Source organism: Centroberyx gerrardi, chromosome 17 (genome assembly GCF_048128805.1).
Source record: "Centroberyx gerrardi isolate f3 chromosome 17, fCenGer3.hap1.cur.20231027, whole genome shotgun sequence".
Lineage (NCBI taxonomy): Eukaryota > Metazoa > Chordata > Actinopteri > Beryciformes > Berycidae > Centroberyx > Centroberyx gerrardi.
Genome location: NC_136013.1, coordinates 4792895 through 4810944, shown reverse-complemented (window position 1 = coordinate 4810944; position 18050 = coordinate 4792895). Strand labels below are relative to the sequence as shown.

The following is an 18050-nucleotide window of genomic DNA, read 5'->3' as shown; positions in this document are numbered from 1 at the left end:
TTGGGCTAATAATAATTCACTAAAAACAATTTCTTACCTTATGTTTCCAGTATAAGGGGGTTATAACGGTTCCACTGAGGGGGGGGGGGAGATCTTTTTTTTTTTTTTTTGGTTATCCAGAGGTTCATAAACTGAAACCTCCAAGACAAAAGAAAAATAAATATCCCAAACCAGCGCTAATTCATCTTCCCCCAATAAAAAAAGGATCCAATTTGCGGGGCAGAGGTCCACCTAACCCAACAGCCAATTACGCCTTTCAGCCTTTTTGTCCGTAAATTGCCAGCTGTACAGCCTTCCGTGAGGAGGAGGAGGAGGAGGAGGAGGAGGAGGAGGAGAGGAAGGAGGAGGAGGAGGAGGTGACTTCTGGACTGTAAGGGGGCTGGGTTTTTCCCTGGAAACACACTGCCTCTTTCATGCATGGTTCTGTAACAGGTTTTTCTCCTTGCATAACGTAAAAAACAGGAGAATTTAACTTGTTTCACACGTACGCGCCAGTCAAAACGCTCAACGTGTCTGTCCAAGAAGATTTAAACCTAAAAAATACCCCGAGGAACGATGGAAATAACTTTGATGTGAGAATTTCCTAAGTGTAAAATCACTAGAATATTCTTATAGTAGTCTTATAGCGTTGTTTGTGGTACTCAATTGTGATTTTATAGTACCAAATGTTATTTTTTATCCCCTATGGTATCATTATAATACTCCTATGATGACTAATAGTGTGCCTTTGGTGGTTTATATTGACCTTATCGTGCTTTATGGTATAATATTCCTATAGGGAGTTTTAGTTCTACTCTTGATATTTAAATAGCATCTTCTAAAATGTATTATAAGATTACTAGTCTTTCATATTTCAGTGAATCTTTCAACTCAAAATCTCTTGCAAAACAAATGAACTGGCCACACGCAGTCGCAAAGATAAGAAACATTTGCATTTAATGAGGAAATTTCAATAAGAAATTTGAAAACACTCTGTTACAAAAAGGTACAACGTTTTCTTTGCCATGTACATGTAGCCAACAGAGGGAAACCTTGAGAATTACAAATCCGTTTGTCTCATTTAGAAGATGATCACATGAAGGTCTTCAGTACAAAAACATTACAGGCACTTCATTTAAATCAACTTAAAACAAACTGTAGAACCATTTGCCTTAATGACTCAACAAACTGTGTCCACCTAAACTGACTGATTGATTGATTGGTATGGTCCCTATAATAACCCCTTCCGTGGATTATCGATTATAACAATGCTAAAACTCACACTTGTGCTTCTCTACAGTTTACTGAACAAACAGATAACATTACGTTGGGCCAGAAATTCATTAAATGAAATATCTGGAGAACTTAAAACAACTCTGAGTCATCCTGGTGACTCAGCCTGATAATATACACACACACACACACACACACACACACACATACTGGAAACATGGAGTTGAATGTTTCACAGTTCATTCTACCTGCTAAATTTCTCTTTCTGAAAAGCCTGAGGACGGTGGTTTGACTGACCAATAAGGAAGCACATCATCACTTTTCCACCATCAAAACTGTTTAAGAATACTAAACTTAAAGTACAGTCTGATAAAGAGTACCAATACAATCCATAGACTGAACTGGTTTGGGGTCAGGGGATATAAATTATGCATTTTTTTCCTCCACTGGACAGATTCATCAAATGTTTTTGCATGAAAAGTTATTTAGCTTTGATTTCTGACATGGCTCTTGGCATTGAATTTTAGTTTTGGGGAAAGTCATATTGATTTTGATCATTTCCAATACCAGTACCAGAGTGTTTCTGCAAACCAGGACTTGGAGCAGAGTGAAAAAAACCCAGTTTGGTTCATAAACCATGCAGGTCGTGAGATCTCAACTGGGAAAAAGGTATTGTAAGAGTTAGTCTATCTTTGATAGAAGCAGAAAAAAAAATCACAAATATACAATCATTCTGTATATATATAAAGTAACAGTTAATGTCTCCATTAAAGCATAAGCCTGATGTAACAGTGACTTTTGGTACGTTTTTATCGATTATAGTGATGATTAATAAAGAAAATCAACACCCAGTTTTGAAAACTCGCTCACTCTGTTTGAAAATAATTTATCATTCATGCCCATTCTAAATTTGATGAGTATGAGTATTTATTCACAGATATTAGCAGACCTAAGTGGTTGCAAATAATTTTCAGTGTTTGTTTTAGCATACCAAGAGTACCAGATGGGTGGGACTCACAATCAGGACTGACAATTTGCCTGACAATCACATTTATATACAAAAAAACACCAGAAAGGCCAAGCACCGTTGATTTTCCAACACTTTACCACACTTTCTGTACAAACCAGTGTTACTAGATTTTCAAAATCTTCAAGGAAACAGTAGTTCTATTTTTACCCCCATTGATTGTCAGTTTGTGTCTTATCTCAGCACCTCAAACTTTACTGGCCTTTCTGGTATGAAATCTTTCCCGTGATTGTCTTTTAAGTTCTGTCACTCAGTATCGCCCAATTCAACAAAACCCTACTCATCTGGCACCCAAGCAGGATAAAATAAACCACAGAAAGCATTTGGAAATATTAGTTGCCCGAGGTCCCGATACCTGCTGAGGGGTAAGTACAGCTGACAAGACAAGACTGTGGCATTACAAGTGCTTTTTAGCCGAAGCATTTCAGGCAATCATGGTGAATTTCCTTGAGAGATGTTTCAGACAAAAACCTTGCCAGGACTGCATCCCGCCTGGCTCATTTCCCCCCGAGTCCCTAATGCGAAAACTTTGTCTAACAGATGTGACACATGGTGGCTTGGACCAAATGCAGTGACTCCGAATACAATCTTGGTCAGGGCAGGAAAACAACCTTCATCCGCTGACCACAATGGCAGATGCATATCAAAATTTACCGGCCACTTTCACCGTTTTACAAGCCAACTGGATTTCTGAGAATAGGACCTCCAAAGAGGCTGGAAGAGTAGACAAACTTTACCAGCCACAGCCAAAAGTTACCAGTATTTGGCTGGTGGCTGGTGTTACATCCCACCCTGGTTTGGATTTTGAACAGTCTAAAGTGCTAATGGTCTTTGCAGCAGATAGAAAGTGCTTCTTTGGATGCACTTAGGATGGATTCAGAAGCTCCAGCAGGGCTCCGACTGCTCCGAAGTAACCCTAAAAAAGACAAAACAAAACAGGAAAATGGTTTCAGTTAGTAAAATATTGGTGATTAAAAGTATTTTATCTATGATGGTGCCCATCAGGGCAGGAAACAACATTTCTGGTGTACAGGCCGTGGTGAAGGAGGGCCAGAGTTCTTACCTCGTGCCGCAGGAAGAGAGCCTTCAGCTGGCCTTTGGACCAGTAGTCCATGGCGTAGGCCAGCAGCTTCATCGAGAGGGTGTTCACCCTCAGGAAGTTGCCCACAAACACCACTCTCTCTATGTTCTTCGCAAAAAAACAAAACAAAGAGTGGGGTGCAAATAATTAGGGCGCATGCTCTTAATCATCTTAAGATGGTGTAAACATAAATGACAAGAAATAGCAATATTGTGTGGGTTTAACCAGCTACTTCCACCCCACTTACATTTATAAAGGCAGTTGTGCAGCGGGTAGTTTCAGCCAAGCAATCTGATTGGCCAAAGATGATTCCCCTGATACTGTTACTCCCATACAGAATGGCTAGGTCTGTTTCAAAAAAATGTAACTGGCTGCTATGCTAACTCTTGTGGTATCCACAGAGATAGTAAAATAGCTTTCCCTTTTTTTTTTTTCATGTGCACAACATTAAGGAAAACTTCTCAGACAGAACACAAATGTGTCTGTTGTATAAAAGCCATAATACTGATGAAGCTAAACTGTGCACCTGATCACATCACCCTTGTACAGCAGTAAAGAGCACCCTCTTCAGTATTATTGTTAACACAATCTCATCTCTATTTTGCCTAACACTAAATTGCATTGTCTTGGCCACGTAACAATGCAGTGATTGCCTGTAATAGCACATGTAATGTGCTATTACAGGCATATAGGTCACTATAAACCAGAAAACTCAACTATGAAATCATGTGGAACATACTGATTAAGGCTGTAAACCTGAAACATGTTCACATGACTGCTGAATAAAGACGCATCTCATTCATTATTCCTGAATGCTGGCTATTTTTCTATTTTTCTAGTCTTTTTTCAAGCCTTTTTTGCTCCTCACTTTGTCTTTCTTGAGCACCTCCCACTTCGAGTTGTAAAAGAAAGATGTATTAGTGTGGTAATGCAGCATACCTCCTCTACGCCTTCATAGCCCTGTACAATGCTGCTTGATCAAGACGCCACAAGGCAGCACCGTAAAGAGGCTGAACGCAAAGAGGAAACAGACAGCAGGGACACTGGAGGGAAGCCATTATTCCACAGTATGAAGTTAAAGAAAGCCTGTTCAAAACCCTTCATGTCACTGGTGTTGTCCCGATACCAACATTTTGACTGCGATACCACTACTAAGTTCAATATGATACGATGCGGCAAACAAGAAAATCATCAAACGATGTGTTACCACGTTTGACTTGGACAGATGTGTATTAACTTTTGCTCAGGGGTTTGGATGTTGGTTGGGTGTCCGTCTTTGTTAGCTCTCTACGCTTAACAGTTCCTTGTTTCACTCCTGGTACCAGTTTGTCAACCAGTTTAGGTGAACTGGGATTCAGTTCAAGATGTGATAGACTGTTTGCTGCTGTTGCCATGTTTTCAGCTGTTTGACTCCTTCTCCTTCTTCTATTTCCAATCTACAAGTAATCCGCATGTGTACACGTCTGAAAGTGACACTGAAATGGAATTTCATCTTGCAGAAGACATTATGTGAAAGTATCGAATGTTTATGCAATTCAATATTGAACTCAATGTTTTGCAACAGTGTTGAAGTGGTATCAAAATTTGGGGTATTGTGACAGCGCTAGGGCTGAACGATTTTGAAAAAACATCTAATTGCGATTATTTTGACTGATATTGCAATTGCGATATGATTTGCGATATTAGAGGGAATGATAATTTTTACATCATTATTCTCATTTTCATTGAAAAACGTATTAAAATGATTATGGTGTGATTTTTGCGGGGATCTGTACCAAACAAAGATGTTTTCTTAAGTCTGTAGAATATGATGTGTAGGCCAGGACATCTCTGCAGCACGACAATATTTAATTTAAAATGGTATTTTGACACACATTTCGCCTTTAACAAATATTGCGCCTCCTGCGATTTGAAAATTGCAGTAGGCCATATTGCGATTTCGATAAAATTTTGATTAATTGTTCAGCCCTAGACAGCGCTACACGTCAACTGACCCAACTTCTATTAACTGGGGAGACAAGGTGACTAGGTGGTTTGAAAGATTGTCCTGTAACCAAAAGGGTTTCATCCCAGCAACCTTGTCTGTCGGAGCATCCTTGAACAAGTGTGACAGAACCCCTTGGTTTCCTAGGGGCGTTGCTGGTGAAATCCAGTCTGAAATATGGTAACTGAATTATCTAAATCCCTAAACATTCCCTATATACTGTCATCCTGCCCCTCCCTCCCTTCCTCCTCCTCTGTACCATCTAGTGAAGCAGAGATGTCATAAAAATACTCTTCAGCAGATAGGGTGGGGGTGGGTGGGTGGGGGGGGACTGACCTCATTGAGAGCACACATCCTGGTGATGGAGCCGATGTTGTTGGTGATGGTGACCAGCGTCGCTCTGGCCAGATCCTCTTTGGACACCGACTCCCTTTTCTCTTTGGACATCATGTTGCCAAAACTACCAAAGCAAAATAAATGATTCACTGTTACAAGAACAGCGGCTTGCTATGGTCTCTGTTTTATTAGGAGTACTGCCTGTAATATTCTGCCTTCTGGAAGAGCCCCAATTTTTGTTTGGAATACGTCAAAAAAGCTCTAATTCAAGTCAAATTGCTTACCGAGTAAAAAAGCCCCAGGGCACATGCTGGTAAAGTTTGATTGTGGTGATTCTTTTCTATTCTACCTCACACTTTTAGCAGGTAAGCAGCCAAGTTATATGTAAAAATCACATTTGGTCAGCTAAATAGTGAACGTGGCTGGTAAATGTTGGTATTCATCGGCCACTGTGGCCAGTAGATGAAAAGGTTTCTTTCTCTGACTGTGTCAAATGTATCAAGATTTCTTGTTTTCATCCTGGGAGAGAAAACTGAGTAAATTTAGCATTATCCTGGAATTTATATGATATTGGTTCACTTTTTGAAGAAGTTCCACTACTAATCTTTTTTGACCTGTGGTCAGATATCTCATTAAACTGCATTATACTCAAAAATATGAACTTTGACCCTCTTAGGTGCTCAGAAAAAACATTAGGTTGATTTTATCCAAATCAACAGTTTCAAGAAAACATAAAAAAATAAACAAATACAAATTTGTTTGGTTTAATAATTAGACTGAAACCAGACTGAAATAAAATGTTGCCTCCTACAAAACTACAGTTGCCTCCTGGTTCATTAAAACTGTTACTCTGGTTATGTGTGGATCCGCCACAAACAGGCTTATGACCCATATAGATTTTAAAATGCTGGTGTAAGCCCTACCTTGAGGCCACAGCCCAGCCCGGCAGCCCGAACCTCTCGTAGTCTCCGCCATAGATGTCCCGCACCAGTTTGTCCACGCGGGTGCTCTCCCCCTGAGAAGCCATTTCTAGGGCTTCCTCGAAAGTAGAGCAGCCAGTCAGGAGGCAACACAGGCCCAGGAAGGTCCCGCCGCCGAGGCTGCGAACACACAGAGGAAAAGACAGACAAGACGATATTATAAGACAACCTACAAATTTAAAAAACATGATGTCCATCTGGAATATTAGCTGCCTGCATGACTGGGCAGCAACTGTAACATCACATTAGTGGTCTGAAAATTGAGGGCAAAAAGCGACATGTCTCTGCTACCAGTGGATAAATTACAAATGAACATTTCCAACAAGGTTAGGCAGATTCTTCAGATTCTCGATTAAAATACGCTCATCTTGTGTTTCTCTCACAGCACAAAGAACAGAGGGCCATTATGTCGAGGGAGAACTAAGCGTTCATGAGCCAGACAGACAAAATCAAAGAGTCCCTTTCAAAGCCACCAGACAGAGAAACCACCAGTGAAAACAAACCAGTGGAGAGAGTAGGAGGAAAAAACACAGAGCTGACCAACAGCTAAACCTTCAGTTGAACCAACTTTATTCAAAATTCAACCTAAACCCAAATCAAAGTAACAAAAAAAACAAAACCTTTGGCTTAAGCTCATGAGCAGACAGATGGTAAAGGAAGTGGTCTGGTCACTGACAGCTTCAAAAATCCTGTTACTTTTAACACCATGGCACTAGGGAGACATGGAGGGCAGGCGTCACCAAACACCGACCACACACACTGACCGCCCTGACCCTCCTGCAAAACCCCTTGCATCACCTTAAATGATAAATTCAGTGATTTTAGTGACCTATATATAAATTTGTCTCTTACATACCTGTAGCACTTATATCAGTATATATAGACATTTTTTGTGTGTGGGCAGGAAAATAACAATAGTCACCTGCTAAAAGACGATTAATTTCCACTGAGGCTGGTAAGTCTGTCTACTCAACAATTTGGACACTTTGGCAGGTATCCAACCAGTGTTTCTGGATTCTTCTCTATTCTAAAAACCAGTAAACTGTTGAAAAGTGGCTGGTAAATGCAGGAGTCCAGCAGCCATCATGACCAGTGGACAGCAGATCCTCCTACTCTGATTATTACCTGGTCCCAGTGACTCGTTTGTAGTTGTTCTCAGAGTAGACGGCCAGGATGCTGACCCCGGACCCTATGTTGACCAGCAGCAGAGGGTAGGGGTTCTCCAGTGTGTAGGGCCTCTGGACGCAGCGCTCCGGGTCTGTGGGGTTTTCAAAGTAGTAGCACTCCGAGGGGCCGCTGGACACCACCGAGTCGATGTACAGCACCCCCCGGATCAAACAGTCCAGCTCATCCAGCTTGTGAAGCTGCAGGTCGGCCATCTTTTTTTTTTTTTTTTTCAGAAAAGAGAACATGGACAGGGGATGTGGTCAGGAGAACACACACAGAGGCAGGAAACAGGGGGAGGAGGGAAAGGAGGGGGGGAGGAAAACAGGAACCTTCATTAGAATTGAATGGGAGTTGTCTCTCACAAGAAAAACCCTCAATAATCACAATCTCTGCATCCTCTTGCATTCAAAAATCCACAGTAAAGTTGCCTTTTCCTTATTTATAGTCACCTTATTAGCCAATTATAGCATACATCCCCCTTATTTTAGGAGAAACTGAATACAATAACCATGATTTACCTCCCTACCATCCATCCCTCCTAATAAACTTGAACAAATCAACCACTGCTGTCTAATAAGGTCAGGCATAAAAAAAGGGATGTTTAACGGTGTTTAAACAAGTCAGAAAATCAAGTTGCTTTGATTTCTGACACATTACATGAGGTTCTTGGAATCAGGGAAAAATTTAATTAATTATTATTGGCATTTTTGGCTTTATTGAGTAGGTCATAGCAGAGAGAGATGGGATCCCAGGCCGGATTCAAACCCAGGATGTCGTGGTTGCATGGTGCACGCCTGTCAGGCTCATACTGTGATTTCACAATTCTCACTCCTTTCCTTCCTGTTCATCGTCCCTGTCCCGCCTGTAAAAGCACACACACAAGAGCTGCGGACCCACCGTGCGGAAATCGGACTCAAACTTGTACGCCCCGCCTCCGGTGGCGCAGAGGGTGGTGTGGAGGCTGGAGAAGTGCTTGTTGCGGCCCATCTGCAGGAAGGCCGGCAGGTCGTGCGTGGGGAAGCGGATGAAGTGCAGGTTGCCCGTCCTGCCGCACAGCGTCAGGTCCTGCAGCTCCAGGTGCACGTCCCTGATGCCCGTTTTACCGTAGGCGGTGTTGGAGGTCAGGTACCGCCGGATGCTCTTCAGGTTCTCCACCTCCTCCTGCTCCTCCTCTGCTGTGATGTCTTTAGGCTCAAAGTACACCAGCTTCACCAGAGTGCCTCCAATATCCATCCCAAACCAGGGAAATGCTGCATAATATGAAATAATACATACAAAGACATATTTCACTATTGAACATGTTGACCAAAAACATTATTTACAGTGAAAAATAAATATATATCTTAAGTAATTAGATGCTTAGTGACAGTGAGGACTAATAGGACTGATGTCTCAGTGTTGGCCCAGATAATAGCAAGCAGCTACATCCTCAGAAGCAACAGTACAGTGTGTACTATAAACGCCATCTTGTTGCAAAATAGGTCCTGGCTATTTACTGCCATTGGTACTACATTGTAATACCAATATCAAATGATTTTTTTTGTGTTGGTTTTATCGTCCTTCTAGCATATTTCTTACGCCATATCGATTTCACCTTGTGGCATTTACGTGTCCCATTACTGGATTTATATTTGCAAATCTAACGTTAAATTTTTTACCCAGTGTCTTTTGTGGGAACGCCTTCGATTTTTGTAAACATGCAACGGTCCAATTCCAGCAAATACACCAAGCCCAAGCTAGTAACGTTAACACATACGCGGCCTGCTCTTCTTCAGCGAGTCAATCCGATGCCTCGCTGTCGAGTTGGAGGTCCGCCGGTCCGGTGTGGCGCTTCCCCCGGGCGTGGCGGTCTCATTGTGGGGGTCGTTTCTGAAATAACCGGGCATCTCCTTCACGGACCGCAGCTGCTTCGTGGGCGTTTCATCGTCGTCGTCGGAGGATTCCTCGTCGCGCTGGTGGCCATTGAACGCCATTGAAATGAACAATTAGCTACATATATGCTGCACGTTATGATAAACTAAACCGTTAAAACGTTGATGATTTACGTGGGCAATGCTGTCCGTGGCGCGAGGCGCGATGAGCTGGCTAATTAGATAAGTAGCTGTGTCGTTTTAAACGTCTGTGGGTCGGGTACATAGCGGTTTCTATAATGCACACAGTCCAAGCTGAAGTGGGCGGAGCCAGTGGATGATTGATGGAAGCCTGAACCAATCAAAGTGCGAGTAGGCCAGGCAGTCAACATTTCTGAGAGGCTGGTGTAGTAGAGATTTTTGTATGAAAAAGCAGAAGTGACACAAACAACTTTACATAATTAACATGGTTTCTCTGCAGGGAATTACTTGGCACAATCAGTAGAGGAACTTCCTTTTATCATTTAAATTTTATTGATTTGATTGTCCAGTGCATAGAGACAGTGCATTAAGATTTAGATGAAAACTTTAGAAGGGGTTAAAACTTCAGTGCTTCCCACAATGACAAGGCATTGTGTCCACAAATCATTTGTTGCCCAAATATCCTCCTTGACTTATCTCAAGTGCAAAACATTCTAAATTAACCTATTATTTTCTGACATTTCTTGTATTGACAATACTATTTACAGTGAAATGCACAATCTCTCACCTCACAGAAGACATGACACATTAGAATTTGTTTTACTTGAACAAGAAGAGAAACTGTATAAGAGCAAAATGACATCATCTAGTTATCCAGCTGATAACTAGAAAGCGCATGTTGGGGAGACTTATCCATAAACAAAATAATTCTGCAAAATATGAAATGAAAAAGATAAGATACAATGTTAGCTGATTGGCTCCTGCTGAAATTTGGATTAAAACATCATAAATTCATAGATAACAATGCTTTAAAACATTTCTGATACATCACTTTTTGTTAAAATGCATGATCATGGATATATATATATATGTATATATACACAAATAAATACAGATAGTGCATTAGCTATTATTATATATATTATAAAGGCCTATTTCCAACTAACCACAGGAAAAGCAAAATTGCAGAGTGTGATGTGGGAAATCTTTCTTTCACACAACACATCCAGTGAAATTCATGTCCTTGATACACTAGTTAATTAGCCGTCCTCGCTGGATGACAGCCAGCAGCTTTATCAAGAAAGTGCTTATCAGACAAGTGGATATATATATACATAGTGCTATCATCAATACACAGTATCAGTGTACCTTTACAAACCACATAATATGCAGCAAGTACTTAAATGACCTGAGATCTTAATCCAGCTTCGATAAGTTCGTCAAGTGAACTAATAAAATACGATGTGTAGATTATAGTATTTGGTCTTTGCTCAGTAGGGCTCTAACTCGATTCAACGTTTACGACACAAAACACATTCCAACTTAACAGCAGACTGACAATTAATTGGACGATCAAAGTTCTGGAAAGCCAGCTATTACTATGGGTAAATATTAAACAAGTTACCTCACACCGTCACAGTCCAGCGACTACAATAAGGCACCATGCCCTTATGATCCTCTTTCAAAAGCCTTAAAACATAATCTTCCCTTGCTTTCATGGAGTTAAATCCTCTTCAACCTCCAGGCCACCATCAGCACACAGGCGCTGACTCCTGCAGCTGTCAGAAAGGACTTTGCATTAGGCGACAGGTAGGTCTTCTTCTCTGGATCCTGCTGCTCCAGCGCAGACTCTGAGGGGGCGTTTAAATTCGATACAGTGTCAGCGGCGTTGGCGCTGGCGGGCGGTGCAGAAGCGGGCTCTTTGGCTGCTTGGCCGTTCAGGATCTGAGCCTGCGGTCTCAAGTCTTGGCCGTCGTGGTTCTGGATAGACGCCTCCTCGGCCACTCGGCCCACGTTCACCCGCACCTCTCCCAGGGAGCCCAGGCTGACGGACTCGTAGTGGTTCTCCTCCGGTTCGTTATTATAGGGAAGAGGCTCCGTGACGACGCCGTTGTCCTGGCGTGGCGGCGGAGAGGCGGGGGCAGGAACCTGGGCAGAAGACTCAGGGTCCGGTACGGCGTCACTTATTTCCAGACGCTCACTGTTGCCTGAGTAGGGTGGTTGCTGTTCTGCAGGAATAGTAGGACTGTTGTGATGCTGCTGTTGGATGCTGAGGAGTTGGCCAGGCTTGCTCAGACACACAGTGTCACAGAGAGAAGCGTCCGGCACATCGATACCACGCGGTGGGGAGGCTGCGTCTGTGGTTTGCGCCTGCTGACTGTTGTTCATGACCTGCAGGTGAAATCAATATCAGATGTCAGGTTTTTGACTTGGACAGTTTAGATGCATTTAAAAAAAAACACCTGTCTCACACACAGGAAGATAGAAGACTTATATTATCCATTCAGAATTTGTCAGCTGTCAGGTGAACACCTGAGGATGCAACCTCAGGATTTTTGTTAACTTGAATTGAAATTTTACATGGTCATTTTTGTGCTTTGTTTCATGACCCTTGTTTTAAAAAAAACATTTTTCAAAGGGAAAATCCACCTTAATAATTCTTTAAAACTGTTAAAAAAAGAGCTATTCCTGATGTAGCTTGCATTTCTGGGCCCGTTTTGTTAGTCTAAAACATCTCGATCTAAAACATCAACGGTAAACGCCAGATTTTGGTGTCAGTCCCTCAGAATCAAAGAGCGAGGGCTTCTTTCTATAGCCGCCATTTTGCACTGATGTTTAACAATCATACAGGGAGAAATCCATCGTAGAAGAGGAGAGAGACCAATTTCTCTACCGACAGAAGCCTCAATAGACCAGAATGCAATGCAGCTACAAGACGGGTTGCATTTTGAGGAAGGAGCACAGTCCATTCTGGGAAATGTAGGAAATCACTGACTGAAGTAGAAGTAGACGAGGCAGGCTGAGGGAAAGGGGGTACACCAAAAAAGTAAATTACAACACGGTTTATATCTTTTAAGAGTATCTGAAGGTGGATTTTCCCTTTAAGTTATAAAATACATTGTCCTCAGTCAGAAAAAACACCAGCCTTTTCTTAATTCCTTTTCAGATGCGTGGTTTTCACCTGCCAACAGTGATTTGTTCATTAAAATGTATTATCTTGACCTAATTTGAGGTTTACCTGTGTGGCGGTGGGTTCAGAGGTTTCTTCAGGCTGCAGGCCAGCAGCAGCTACTTGGTCTACTGGTGGGACCGTTTCCTGGACCGGTGGCTTCTCTGGGGTCGTGACGAGACTCTGCGGTGTCCTGTCCTCCTCGGCTGTTGCTTGGCGAGGATGTGGCAAGGATGGAGCAGCTGCTTCGCGCTGTTCGACAGCAGGTCCTGGGTCAGCGGTCGCCTCAGAGTCGACTGAAACCTCGCCGTCTCCTGCGCTCGCTTTATCAGGCATCAGACTCTTGTCACCGGAGCCATCCTGGGGGTCCATTTCAGAGTTTTCCTCCGGCTCCTGGTGAGCTTGAACCGCTCTCTGTGGCGGCGGCGGTGTGGCGGCCTGATGGCGTGGGGGTTCAGGAGAAGGAGGAGGCGTTGATGGAGGGGGTGTCGCTCTAGCCTGGGGGGACTGTGGAAGCTGGGGGGCAGGCTCTGAAGAGGGTGCAGCCTTGGGAGGTGGAGGTGGTGGAGTGTCTGGGTTTGGGGGCGCCTCTGGCTGCAGGGGGGCTTCTGGAGGGGGTGAGGCCCGGGTGGCGGGCTCTGGAGGAGCTGCTGCCTCAGGTGGGGGGGAAACAGCGGCTTGACTGCTCTCTGGAGCAGACACGGGCCGACTGGCAGACGGAGCCGGGTGGACGTGTGCCATGACGACGGTGGTAGGAGGGGAGGGTGGACTGGGATCTAGGGCAAAGCAAACCGTGTTATCATTTCATCCGGTTTCGACTGCACACATCTAGAGGATATCCAAATATGTTCAAGGAATAGTTCACCCCGAAATTAAAATTCAGTCATTATCTACTCACCCTGATGTCAGTCAGTTCATAGGACCATCAAACACACAGGGACCAAACTATTGAAGTTAATGCAGCCATCTTTTTACAGCTCTAAAAAAACATTAAAATGCATAATAAATGTTTTGTGGACAAACAATTGCACTGTGGGTCCATAAATCCAATGTTTACTTCCTTATTACCCATATTTTCCTGACTGACCCACAGTGCAATTGTTTATCTACTTGGATTATATTGTATGAGCTCTTTGGAGAAATCTGACAGACATGTTTTGCTGTTTTTGGAGTTGTAAAAACAAGACCCTGTTAACTTCAATAGTTTGGGAGAAGGCTGAGATGGAACTACAGGGGCTAACTCACTGTGTGTTTCGTCAATTTTGACTGACATGGGGGTGAGTAGATAATGACTGAATTTCATTTGGGGGTGAATTATTCCTTTAATACCATATCCAATACTTCACTAGATCAAAAGGAACCTGAAAGATATTTTGATCAAACTAGTTTTCACAGCTAGCACTAAATAATCTTGACTTGTATACAAAAGTACAACTTTTTTGCAAATGCATATTCACAAAAATGAACACTGATTTAGCAGTTTTTATCTCTTCTATTAGATCCTTTATACTACAATAAACTAGTTAATTTATGTGCTGACTTACTGTTCGGGCCTCTCAGAGAGTTGTACTCTGCTCTGATCTCAGCTGCCATCGTTCTCTGCTCACACGCCTCCAGCGCTGCGATGAACTCCTCTGGCCAGTTCTCTCTCCTCCGCAGACAGTCCAGAAGATGCTGCATGGCAGCGTAATTCCCACTAGTCTCTCTTTTTGCCTCTATTTCTTCCTAAAGATAATGTGTTTTGAAAGAATATGTAATGAATACATGAATCAATCAATAAAGGTGGTAATCATGATACCTAAACATGAGATGATATACAATAAGTAGCTTCTGCCAAGCAATCTGATGGGTGAAAAACCGTGTAACCACGCTGATAATCACAGTCTTTCTACTTTTCAACTGGTTCTTATTCTTATGTATTTACTACACTGAAGTAAACAGTCAGTGCACACGCATTGTAACCATGGTATTAAAGCCATAATACTCATGAGTGTGTTCTCTACTGTGATTATAGGTACTTCGGTGATGCCGACAGCCAGATTGGGCAGTATAAACGGAATACGTATTCTGCTGCGTTACCTAAAAAACATCATGATTGTGGTTACAGATACTCTTGAAAAACTAGAGCAAGTGACTAACTCAGAAAGCCATTGAAATGTCAGATGTGTCAGATGTCCTTCCTCTTTCTAAAATGTGGCACAGAAGAAAATTTGTGTTTGCATGCAAATATTTCCTGATTGTCATTTTTCTTATCCCTTCATACCTCAGATATGGTAAAATAATCTTGTAGTGACTGAAAGTAATCAGAATACACTACTGAGTTTGGGTAATCCCTTGGATTAGATTACCGATTACAGTTTTTGATGAGGAAATGAGTAACTGTCATGGAATGTTTTTAAAGTAATTTACCCAATGGCACTCAGCCACACCTTGTACCTATTGCCTCACCATAATATCCATAATCACAGTGAAGAACGCCCTCTTAGGTATTATTACTATAATGTAACACAAAACTAATGCCATCCATTCTGGAAATGTAAGCAATCATGGTATTGTTAAGCGCTTTGGTGAAAAGCATCCACCAAATGTTCTATAATAATCAGTTAAAGCAAAGGACTACAACAGGATCAGTCATGTGTTACTGCCAAAACAGTATAATGAATAACAAAATTTAAGGTCCTTATCCCTAATGAAGCTTACCCTGTCAGAGGTGGTCAAGCAAGGCAGGTGGGGCACGATTTCTCTCGCTTTCACGTTGCTGGCGATGAGAGCCATTTTCCGCCGCAAGTAGCCATTGTATAGTTTATCCCTGGCGAACGCCATCTGTGAAATAATGGAGAGGACACAGGTCTAAAACAAAGAGACAATAAATTCTGTGATATATTCCACACTTCTTACTTCTGACATCCAAACCAGGTGTCTACACAGGTTTTCTGTTCGCACCCAAGTTTAATTGCGGGTATATAAGGGATATTTAGATAGAAAATACACATAAGATCCTGTGTATTAGTAAATGTTTCAATTAGGGATACGCCGATATATTGGTACCAGCCGATATCAGCTTTAAAAAGCAATATCGGTATCGGCCCAATATTATTTTTATTGTGGAATTGGCATTTTTGTGACCTTTTTTTCTAGGAGAGTGTCACTTAACACAGCAACAGAAGAAAACTAACATGGTCTTTTGTTTAAAAACCACTTAATTATCTTAAGCTAAGGTTGTCTCCTTTCTGACAAGCTTAACCTGTTTTACACCTGCATTTGTAGTAAGAGTTTTGCAAAAATTCATATTGGTGTCTGCCAATATAGGTGGGAAAATATTGGATAATCAGTATCGGTGCATCCCTAGTTTCAACTGGTCCGTAAGTCAAGAGATCTTGGCCACATTCACTTGGATGAACTGTACCATTCCTCGCCATTCGCTCCATGTGAGACACCTTGACAGGAATTGAGCCCTTTACATTAAAGTACCCAGAAAATACAATGATGAAACATGATCTTGCTTGGCTAAAAAGACCTTAATGATGCAGTCACCCTGTGGGGATTTTTAGACCCTGGTTTGTTCAGGAAACCGAAAGTGAAATTGAAAAGTGGCTAGCATGCCACATAGCAAAAGGAAACTCACTCACACTTTCACTCCAGTAAAGGGGAGTTTGGGGCTTACCCATTTCAAGACAAAGGCTCTGCAGACAAACCTCTGACTACATGCAGAGCTGCAACCCTTTTTTTCACTTTGAGGAGGAGAAAACTTCGCTGCATTTCAAGGTTGTGAATGCAACCGGTCTGGAGGAGGAAGAGGGTGAACAGGCCCTGACTAGTAACTGATTAATGACCTCCAGACTCTCGTTTAATAACTGCAACTGTTTGAGCAGTGCTGCAGGAAAACTTCAAAACGTCTTACACCCCTAGCATATTTCACTGGCCTTTCAGGGTCGAATGGAAAAGTAGGGCACTCTGTGGTGTGTTGAATACACTTTAAACCCTTCAGTCTGTTTACACGTACACAGCCTGCTGAAATAATCTGTTGTCAGGTTCAGTCAGGGGGAACTTTTTGACTGAATCCACCGGCCTAAGTCAAACTGAAAGGCATGTTAACATTTGGTATAATGTGGGACAGCAGCAGTCTGATCTGGTGGCTCTAAACTCAGACGCAATATCAGTGGCAGCAACCAAGGAGCAAAGTCTTCCTCCTTGTAGCTTCGCCACACAGAAGCCGTGGCTTAAAGTCTCACACACCCTCTCAGGTCGATACGACTGAGTGCTGTTCGGTGGAATGGAAAAGGTTGCATATTATATTAGAGCTGAACAATTAATCGGGGGGGAAAACCAAATGGAAAATCACAATTTCCAAATGGCAGAGGCTGCAATTAATTGCTTAACAAACTGGATTTCTGAACCAGGTGTTTTAGAGCTCTATGTAATCTTTGCTTTCTTTATACTCACAGAATTAGTAGGCAAGTATTATTTCAACCAGCCTCGCAGATGAAAGTAAAGCAATGAGGGATTGCAGATTAACAGGACAGAGGAGGCGGTGTGAGGGGGGAAAAAGCACCTTGACACAAGGGCGAATTATGCCGAGCTGTGCCAAAACTGTGACCTCCAAACCGGCAGGTCAAGAAAGCCCTTTTCTTGGCAGTCTCCTTGTCTTCTCTAGACACCTGGATCACATTTCATTTCATAGCATAGCAGCAGCTCTGTCTGGGTGGGTGACATTTTACAACTCTGACTCTTACTTTCGACTTGAAAAAGCTTGCAGGAAACAGCAAAAGTTGACAAGATGAGACAGGGAATGTTTTTATTTTTTTTGTACTAGGATTAGTAGCCGTGATGGTATGAGGAAATTAAGAAGTTCTCAAGCCTGTTTTAGAATAAAACAGTTGACAGAGAAAGTTACAAAAGAAATGACACAAGGCTGCACACACCACAGACGACAGAGAAGTGCAGGGTGTTTGTCACGAAATTAAAGTGAGAAAAGGAAAAAAATAACCCACTATAATCCTAAATTTATGACTATTACCACTACAAAGCTGTGTGCATGCTATTTTAAATCGAGTCATACGATACAAAGTAGCCAATGCCACCTCTGTTTCCCGCGTTGTTACGTTACTGCTGACTAATTACATTCAAACAAACACAAATTCTCTGTTATTACACACAGGGTTTAGGCTTCAGTACCGTAATATAAGCAGAGAGCTCACCTTTCGTGTTTTAGGGCTTCAGCAGTTCGTGACTCTCCCTCAAACGCTATTCCTGCTTCTGCTC

The 18050-nt window shown here is 42.3% G+C and overlaps 3 protein-coding genes across 7 annotated transcripts in view; all 3 read right to left on the bottom strand.

Annotated features, from left to right (window-relative positions):
- The window catches only part of loxl3b (lysyl oxidase-like 3b), a 30203-nt gene extending 29934 nt beyond the window's left edge, over nt 1–269 (bottom strand). For all 4 annotated transcript variants that reach the window (XM_078289538.1, XM_078289535.1, XM_078289536.1 and 1 more), the window contains exon 1: nt 38–269. The gene's annotated coding sequence lies outside the window, so the exon portion shown is untranslated. The remainder of the gene's footprint in view (nt 1–37) is intronic.
- A 644-nt stretch (nt 270–913) lies between these two features.
- On the bottom strand, nt 914–9932 carry pank2 (pantothenate kinase 2). The gene is made up of 7 exons (XM_071907428.2): nt 9544–9932; nt 8685–9037; nt 7746–7999; nt 6564–6740; nt 5641–5764; nt 3303–3428; nt 914–3155 (listed from the first exon to the last, which is right to left on the bottom strand). The coding sequence occupies exons 1-7, from the start codon at nt 9758–9760 to the stop codon at nt 3105–3107; spliced, it is 1302 nt and encodes a 433-aa protein (XP_071763529.2). The 5' UTR covers nt 9761–9932; the 3' UTR covers nt 914–3104.
- A 225-nt stretch (nt 9933–10157) lies between these two features.
- mavs (mitochondrial antiviral signaling protein) lies at nt 10158–18050 on the bottom strand. 2 transcript variants are annotated; one of them, XM_071907430.2, is made up of 5 exons: nt 17987–18050; nt 15489–15611; nt 14333–14513; nt 12858–13564; nt 10158–12010 (listed from the first exon to the last, which is right to left on the bottom strand). In XM_071907430.2, exons 2-5 carry the CDS (start codon nt 15609–15611, stop codon nt 11342–11344), a joined length of 1680 nt encoding a protein of 559 aa, XP_071763531.2. In that variant the 5' UTR covers nt 17987–18050; the 3' UTR covers nt 10158–11341. The 2 variants fall into 2 exon arrangements, with proteins under 2 accessions (XP_071763531.2, XP_071763530.2); XM_071907429.2 differs by lacking the exon at nt 17987–18050 and adding an exon at nt 16195–16252.

Coding starts and splice junctions, on each gene's coding strand:
- mavs (XM_071907429.2), bottom strand. Junction 13,565..14,332: donor CTCTCTGAGAGGCCCGAACA/GTAAGTCAGCAC, acceptor GCTTTGCCCTAG/ATCCCAGTCCACCCTCCCCT. Junction 12,011..12,857: donor CTGAACCCACCGCCACACAG/GTAAACCTCAAA, acceptor TTTCACCTGCAG/GTCATGAACAACAGTCAGCA.
- pank2 (XM_071907428.2), bottom strand. CDS start 9,760: ATGGCGTTCAATGGCCACCAGCGCGACGAGGAATCCTCCGACGACGAC. Junction 8,000..8,684: donor TTGAGTCCGATTTCCGCACG/GTGGGTCCGCAG, acceptor AAAAAAAAAAAG/ATGGCCGACCTGCAGCTTCA. Junction 3,156..3,302: donor CTCTCTTCCTGCGGCACGAG/GTAAGAACTCTG, acceptor TGTCTTTTTTAG/GGTTACTTCGGAGCAGTCGG.